The sequence below is a fragment of the Vipera berus genome (genome assembly GCF_964194415.1).
Source record: "Vipera berus genome assembly, chromosome: 2".
NCBI lineage: Eukaryota > Metazoa > Chordata > Lepidosauria > Squamata > Viperidae > Vipera > Vipera berus.
This window is the reverse complement of record NC_138203.1, coordinates 165702657-165711851: the sequence shown is the minus strand read 5'-3', so window position 1 is coordinate 165711851 and position 9195 is coordinate 165702657. Positions and strand designations below refer to the sequence as shown.

Sequence of the window (9195 nt, the reverse complement as noted above, 5' to 3'; positions counted from 1 at the left end):
CATTACTGCCAAGCAGTACCTCTGTTCACAAGGACAATCTATAGGAAGTAACGGGTGCCTAGAAGCTCCAGTTTCAAGAACCCATAAGGGCCTTCATGCATTTCATCATTTCCAAGGTATGTCTAGGCCAGGGGTAGGCAACCTCGGCTCTTTTATGACGCATGGAATTCTGGGAGTTGAAGTCCATGCGTCATAAAAGAGCCGAGGTTGCCTACCCCTGGCCTAGGCCATAGAGGGCCTTTGGGGATGGGTGGGAGCACTGAATTATTCTCTCATCAGAAGTGAAGATACGACCACGAGGACTTCCTGGAGCCAGCAGCTCACCATGTAAGATACTGTACAAACAAAGCACAGCGGCTACAAATGGATCTACCGTGTATTCAATTTACTTTTGTATTGTTTTATGAAATGATTTTATTACTTGACTTTTTTAAAAAAAATAAGCAAGAAATATAAAATTAATGATATTGTTTTGTAACATATTTTTAAATAATGAAGAAAACAGCTTATGCTATTTTGGCAATGTGAAAATATTTATTTTAATATGTAAATGCTATTTATAAGGGCTGATCCAAGATATGCTCACATGTTGTAAAGTTGTAAATACTTTCTTGGGAAGGTTTTCCTTGTGAACACATATGTATGGGAGAGGGCAAGGGTCAGCATTGGCATTATATTATTATTATTATTATTATTATTATTATTATTATTATTATTATTATTATTATTATTATTATTATTAATTAAATCCTTATGACTTCTTTGTACTACATTCATTTGTGGAAATGAAATGACTAAATTATGAGTGAAGGATTCAAGAAAGGGCTTTTTTCTAATGTAATCCATATGACGTTTGCACCTTTATTCATCTTTTCATTATAGGAAATGCACAAATTTGAGGGAGAGAAGCAAGGGCCACATAGAATAGGATTCTGATTTAAAGTGGGTATGTATGCAGGTGGTCCTCACTTAACAATAATTGGGGCTAGGAACTTCATTCCTAAGTGACGTGGTTATAAAGCGTGTTGTCATGTGAATACACCAGTTTACCATGGCAGTTGTGACAGTCCCAGTTGCCATCATTAAGTGGATACTGCACAGTCACCGTATCCTGTGGTCATGTGATTGCCATTTGCAACTTCCTGACGGCTTCCCCATTGACTTTCTTGTTGGAAACTGTCAGAGAACAGAGAAGAATAAACATAAATTCTATTTCCACTCCCCCGCCTTTGAAACAATAGTTATTTGGCCCTTCTTTTGCTAGTCTTGGGCAGCAACAATTGACATAACAGTTCTTCCTAACCTGAAAATATCTTATTGTTGAATTATACACTAGTTCCTGTTGTCCAGTTGGCCCAAGATATTTTACTTCTCAAATAAGACAATCCAAATTATACATTTGTGTTAGAAATAAACCCAATAACAGACAGTGTTCTGTGCTTTAATGTTACTATAAAACCTGTTACAAGCACTACCATCCATGCAGACCATAATGCTGAAATGAAGACAGGTATGATAATTGTGCAAATGCAACAATTACATAAAATGCACACTTGCCTTAGGACATCAGATACATGTACAAAAATCATCCATTGTCATGCTCATATTGTCATTGTGCCCTCCATCCAGCCAATACCATGCCCAGTTGGGATGTTGCCTTAAAATTTTATTTCTACCAATAATAATATGAATGTATAAAGATCAGTATCTCAAGGAAAAAAATGTGAGTAAAGTGTTAAGAAAGACCTAATGTTACTTATTCTTGAAACCTGGCTACAATTGTGCTCCACTTCCTTGTCTCTAATATTTTCTAAAAGTAAACTTGAAAGTAGAACAAGCAATGATAAGACAAAACTGAGATACTACTGTTGTGAGGAAATATTTGTGAAGGCTCTCTAATATAAAATGAATATGTAAATACTGTGTTGTTGCCACCTAGTGGTAAAGTCATAAAGTGTTTTTGAAAAAAGTAGTTCCAGGATAGTTGCCATATTGAGGACTGTACAGGTAATCCTCAATTTGCAATAGTTCGTTTAATGACTGTTCAAAGTTACAACACCACTGAAAAAAGCGACCTATGACCATTTTTCACAATTACAACTGTTGCAACATCCCCAGGGTCATGTGATCAAAATCCAGATGCAACTGGTTCACACTTTGCAGCGTCCCAAAATCACCTCTTGCAACCTTCTGACAAGCAAAGGCAGTGGGGAAGCCAGATTCATTTCACAACCATGTTACTAACTTAACAGTTAGTGATTCATTTAACAATTGTGGCAAGAAAAGTCGTAACATGGGGCAAAACCCACTTAACAAATGTCTCACTTAGCAACAGAAATTTTGGACTCAGTTGTGGCCGTAAGTGGTAACATGGTTGTATAGCAAAGACAAAAAGTCAGCAGTTCTTCCACCTTACTGTATTAGTGTTTGTGAATATTGTGGAATGCTAATGTTCAGAGCTAAAGCCAGTTTGGGTAGTGGTGGAGGCATCAGACTAGCGACCAAAAGACCATGAGTTCTGGACTTGCCTTGGGCACAAAGCCAGCTGGGTGACCTTGGACCAGTCTAGGGGTCGGCAACCTTGGCTCTTTTATGACTCGTGGACTTCAATTCCCAGAATTCCTGAGTCAGCATGGCTGGCTCAGGAATTCTGGGAGTTGAAGTCCACAAGTCATAAAAATGCCAAGGTTGCCTATTCCTGGACCAGTCCCCCTCTCTCTCAACCCTAGGAAAGAGGCAAGGGTAGACCATTTCTGAAACAATATTGCCAAGAAAACTGCAGAGAGTAGTCCAGGCAGTCACTAGAAGTCAAAAATGTACTCAAAGGTAGGGGGGGGGAATTTTTTTTAGGACTAAGAATTTCATCCCTTCTTTTTAATCTTTATTATTTTGAATACTGGCTCTATATTAGATATAAGAAAATGTTTCAGTGAATTGTGTTCCTTGTGGGTACTACAGTTACTGATCCAGATAATTTAATTAATTTAAATGTCTTCAATACAGGTAGTCCTTAACTTGCCACCATTCGTTTAGTAACTGTTCAAAGTTACAACAGCAGTGAAAAAAATTACTTATGATCATTTTTCACACTTATGACCACTGCAGCACCCCCATGATCGTGTGATCAAAATTCAGGGACCTGGCAACTGCAATGTATTTGGACTGTCCTAGGGTCACATGTTCACCATTTGTAACCTTCCCAGCCAGCTTCCAACAGGCAAAGACAATAGGGGAAACCAGATTCACTTAACAACCACATGATTTACTTAATAACTACAATTATCCGCTTAACAACTGTGGCAAAAAAGGTTGTAAAATGGGGCAAAATTCACTTTAACCGCTGTTTTGCTCAGCGACATGCCTGTTGGGCTCAATTATGATCGTACATCAAGGAGTACCTGTAGTTGAATTTTTAGTTTCTGTTTTTTGAAGTGAATGGACACACTTCTGTAAAATAAGCCACTTGTAAAATAACATTAATGGTTGTCATTTCAATGCAGTCTGAGGGCATCTTCATGCTTAGAGGGACATGTGGCTGAACCCATTGACGGTCCCCCTCATCTTGTATTAATCTGCTATATCTAAGGTGCAGAAATATGGCTGGCCATTAGAGGACAGCAGAGAACAGCAGCAATTTCTGTATTTTGTTCCAATCTAATGTCCAGATTTGCAGTCCATCTAAGGTAGTCTCAGATAGATAGGTTTTGCTCTAAGGATTGTTAATTAAGATTTAGAAAATTACCAGTTCACCGTTGCCCAGTCACCATGAAAATGTCAACCCTAGCAAATTATCAGGAAACAAAGGAAGAGATAAGGCACCTTGCCAACTATGCAAAATTATCTCCTAACTTCATCAGAGTGCTATTCTTCAGCTTCTTCATGTTTGCGTAGACTCAAGGAAGCTGGCATGGTCATCAGGCCATCTCCACCTCCTGCTGACATGTGTATCCAAGGACACAATCTGATGCTACCCATTAAAATGGTATATGAAAGTAGTGAGAACAACTTGTCATCAATTGAAATGGATCTCCATCAGCAAATTTACACTCCCTACCTTCAGAAACTCCCTACCTTGCCAAGAGAGCTGTTTTTAAGAAGAGATTGGACTACCATTTGTCTGAAATGGTATAGGATTTCCTGTTTGACTAGGGGGCTGGACTAGAAGACCTCCAAAGTCCTGTCCAACTCTTTGATTCTGTTCTGTTATCTATCTATCTATCTATCTATCTATCTATCTATCTATCTATCTATCATCTATCTATCTATCTATCTATCTATCTATCTATCTATCTATCTATCTATCTATCTATCTATCTATCTATCTATCTATCACATTTCTGAACCCTCCATCTCCCTCACATATATAGAGGGAGATGGAGGGTTCAGAAATGTGAACCTTCTCTGACTAGTGCAATGGCTAGGCACAGGTTGGCAGTTGCACCTTCTCTGACTAGTGCAATGGCTAGGCACAGGTTGGCAGTTGTATCCAAATTCCCATTATTTCTCTGACATTTATCATTAGACTTATATCCCATCTTTCCTTCAAAGAGGCAAAGGAGGCATACTTAACATCTCCTCCTCCTATATTTCCTGAAAACAGCAATCCAACACCAAAAACAATACACAAGATAGGTAATTGAGTCTGAAACAGGGCGAGTAGTCCGTAGTCACCAAGTTTTCCCAATGCTAATCCAATTTTTAATCATTGTACCCCACTGATTCTCTAAGCCATGATAGTAGTGCAATTTAATTATTGTACAATTAACACTCTTTTTCCTTCCATTCAAGTCAATAGGAAGTTTGGGATGGAGGGGATAAAGAAGAAACAGCCCTCCGCTTTCCTCTGCCTCAGTCTTACTATCATTGTATGAGAATACTGTCTAACTCTGCATCTATTCCCAAAACATCTCAACTTTTATATAAATCCCACATGAATAAAATGGCTGTGTTCACTATTATTTAATTGTAAATCACTAAATAAATATCTGAATTTGCACAAAAAATTAAGTCATAGTTTACAAACCACTAAGGCTGGCTTCACAAAACATACCGCACACATCCTGTATACATGTATCTTATGCTAATCCCTTTTGGGATAAGCAACATTATGAATGTATGAACCTTTATTGTCAAAGTACAACTATGTGTACATTGAGATTAGCTGAGCCTCCCTTTGTGCTCCCACCCCACAACACACAGTGACAACAAACCCTCCATCTTACTACACCATGTAAACCAACTACACCACACACCGGTGTAGAAGAAGAATAAGAAGAAGCAATGAAAAGCAATTACATCCAGAGACAAAACAGCAGAAAACTAACTAAATTAGAGTTGCATTAAAACTATACCTCTTTGTTCCTTAAACAGCAAAGAGATGTTAGGTTTACCCAAGAAGTAAAGTTCCTGGGCTGTAGACCAGTGTTTCACAACCTTGACAACTTGAAAGCATGTGGCTGGAGAATTCTGGGGGTTGAAGTCCACAATTCTAAAAGTGAAGTGCAAGATAGGCGGTAGATAGATAGATAGATAGATAGATAGATAGATAGATAGATAGATAGATAGATAAGCTGTTCAAGAGAAAGAAGGGAAGAAGTGTAAAGGATGGACATGGGCTACAGTGACATCTGCAGCGAACCATGATGATATCAAAATAATGGTACCTTCACAGTCTTCCAAAACATCCTTGGTTCTACCATATCTATACCCTGATTTTGTTATCTAGAGCTCACTTCTCTCTTTTGGAGAATCTCATTCAGCTTTACCTAAGGACCAATTTCTTGGTCTCTTCCTTCCTCTCAACCCTTTTGCATGTTTCTTTATTTCTTTTGCATCTCCACCCTCATTTCTTATCTATAAGCAAACGTCCTCAACATCTGTCTCTTGGTCACTCTGTTTTGTATTCCTTCAGTAGCAGTTTCAGTTGAATCAGTATTTTCAATCTGAAACAAACCAAAGCAAGACAAGGTATTGGAGGACAAGAAAAACTATAGTTGAGGCCCAACAGTTGCTCTCGGGTGCAGAGTGAGTTCATACAATATGTTGTTAAATCAAAATGTCATTTGCTTTTAAAAGAGTAAAAGTTTAAATAGCCAGTCTTATTTGTACACCAAGATTTAGAATAGAATAACAGAGCTGAAATATACCTTGGAGATCTTCTAGTCCAACCCCCCTGCTCAGGCAGGAAACCCTATACCAGGGGTAGGCAACCTTGGCTCTTTTATGACTCGTGGACCTCAGGAATTCTGGGAGTTAAAGTCCACGAGTCATAAAAGAGCCAAGGTTGCCTACCCCTGCCCTATACCATTTCAGACAAATGGTTGTCCAATCTCTTCTTTAAAACTTCCAGTGTTGGAGCATTCGCAACTTCTGGAGGCAGGTTGTTTCACTGGTTAATTGTTCTATTTGTCAGGAAATTTCTTCTTAGTTCTAGGTTGCTTCTCTCCTTGATTTGTTTCCATCCGTTGCTTCTTGTCCTGCCTTCAGGTGCTTTGAAGATTTGCTTCTTCTTTGTGGCAATCCCTGAGATATTGGAACACTGCTACCATTTCAGAGACATACCCAATTCCAGCAACCGTACTTTATATGTTTTAGCCTCCAGGCTACATTTATATATAATCCCCTAGGCTAAAATGTGGTGCATTTGTAACTCAGTACAAAATCCAGCAGGTATTGTTCAGAATTTTGCACAAATCTTGATAACTAAATTAATTCATTCAATCATGATTCAGTTAAGTATCAGTTGGCATACACATGTAGATACGGTACAAAACAATGTTCTAATCTTACAAGTGATATTTTTTTCAACCCACGGCTAAATCAGCAGGAACTACCATTTTTCAGTAAGCCCTTCTGAACAGATAAGCAGAATTCCTCAAAGCACAATATGACTTGCTTTACTATTGTATTATGATAAGTACTATATGTAAAAGTGTGGTCAAGGTCACAAGCAGCTCAGTCCCTTCAGAGGATTAGTGCTCTTATATTTGTGTAGACATTGTATACAGTCCTAAACCATAAGCTGTCCGGAGATAGGCAACTAAATATACCGTACCATGATTGGTAAAGTACAGTTCATGGATCTCTAAACTGCAAAGAGTCAAAACTAAATAAATCAGGTTAAATTTGGCATAATGTGTAAAGCCAGCCAATGTGTTTTCCCATCCATGAAACCATGCTGATTGTTTAGGTGCTCAGGTAGTCCTCAACTTATGACCATAATTTTGGCCAGACGTTACACTGCTAACAAGTCAGCTGTTAAGTGAATCATGCCCAATCTTACAACCTTTTTGCCCGTGGTTATTGAGTGAATCACTGCGGTTATTAAGTAAATCACATGGTTGCTGAGTGTTTCACTCAGGCTTCCCCCATTGACTTTGCTTGTCGAAAGCTGAAGGCTGAAATTGCAAATGGTGATCTCATGACCTGGGATGCTGCAACTGTCACAAATACATTCCAGTTGTCAAGAGCCCAAATTTTGATCACATGACTATGGGGAGGCTGTAGCAGGATCTGCCGTAAGTCACATTTTTCAATGCTGGTGTAACTTTGAATAGTCACTAAACAAATGGTTATAAGTCAAGGATTATTTTAATATGCCATGAGTTCAGCATTTTGACAGAAAAGTATATGCAGTGTACCTCTAATGCAAAGATGCAATATATCTGGTATTTTTGCATTAGATGCCTTTCCCACCCTCGTTTCCTGCTGGATTATTTGTCTTTTGCCATTCAAAATTATTTTAGTTTATTTCTGCCCCAAAGATGAAAGGGGGAATACACGAAGCTGTTCTGGATGTAGCTAAAACCAGCTTCTCATTCCTGCACGCTCCATGCAATTCATTCCATCCTGGATAAGTCTATTAATATAGTCTTCTATTTATATGCTGGCCCTTTACAGCACAGGGTTGAGAGTTGCAGCTGTGCAACTGAAACAAGCCTCCTGCGAGTCACTTGGGAAAAAGTGATCAGTTGAGGCAGAGAGGAAAAGTAACAGGAGTGCAGCGAGAGTGTTTGGTGTGCAGAACCCAGCAGGGCAAGTTTGATGGATCGTAACTGCAGCACAGACAAGACAGGTCAATACTTTTACTGCAGAGGCAAGCCCGTCTCAAAAAGCTGTCAGAAACACGTACTATGCCTGCCGCATAAATAACAGCCAGCAAAGATTTGGGTGGAGGGGATACAGAGCTTCTTCTCCTGGCATTTCCTGCTTAGTCATTGAGCTTCTGATAGGACAAGGACAAGGGAAACCAGATCCAACCACAAAAGGGAATCTAGGACTTCCGATCCAGCAATGGAGAGATCAAGCAGGACATACCTCAATGTGGATGCAGTGGCCTCTTGGGTGGGAGTCGCTCGACTCTTGCAGGCCGTGTTTGGATGTGCTACCTTCAGCCTTGTGGCCCACCGAGGGGGATTCAGCGCGGCCTATGGCTCTTTCTGTATATCGGTCTGGTGCTTTTGCTTTGCCGTCACCGTCTTCATCCTCACCTGCGAATTTACTCGCCTCCATAGCTGCCTAAGCATCTCCTGGGGGAATTTCACAGCTGCTTTTGCCATGCTCGCCACCCTCATGTCCATCACCGCCGCTGTGATCTATCCACTCTACGTCCAGTTTGACTGCGATTCCAATAGTTGCGAGGTGAGAAACTTCCGCATTGCCAGTAGTGTTTTTGCAGGGCTTCTGTTTGGGGCATATGCCGCAGAAGTATTTTTAACTAGGGCCAAGCCAGGACAGGTAACAAGTTATATGGCCACAGTTTCCGGCCTCTTGAAAATTGTCCAGTCCTTTGTAGCTTGCATTATCTTTGGAGCTCTGGCGAAGGACAGCCAGTACAATAAGTACGCAGCTACCCAGTGGTGTGTGGCTGTTTACAGCTTCTGCTTTGCGGTGACTGTGGTTGTGGTGGCTCTCAACGTCACAGGAAAGACAACAACGCTGAAATGCCCCTTTGAGCGCTTTGTGGTCATTTACACATTCGTGGCTATCCTGATGTACGTGAGCGCTGCAGTGATATGGCCGGTTTTCTGCTTTGATCGTAAATATGGCTCTCCACAACGTCCCTACCAGTGTTCCCGAGCCATGTGTCCATGGGACAATCAAGTGGTCATTGCGGTATTCACCTATGTGAATCTAGTACTCTACATGGTGGATTTAGCATACTCGCAGCGTATCCGCTTTGTCTCAGCTCACTAA

At 40.2% G+C, this 9195-nt stretch overlaps 1 protein-coding gene across 1 annotated transcript; it reads left to right on the top strand.

The window, feature by feature from the left end:
- Positions 1 to 8155: 8155 nt before the first annotated feature.
- MYADML2 (myeloid associated differentiation marker like 2) lies at positions 8156 to 9195 on the top strand (the record flags this gene model as incomplete). The annotated part of the gene is made up of 1 exon (XM_081321699.1): positions 8156 to 9195. The coding sequence occupies exon 1, from the start codon at positions 8293 to 8295 to the stop codon at positions 9193 to 9195; it is 903 nt and encodes a 300-aa protein (XP_081177825.1). The 5' UTR covers positions 8156 to 8292.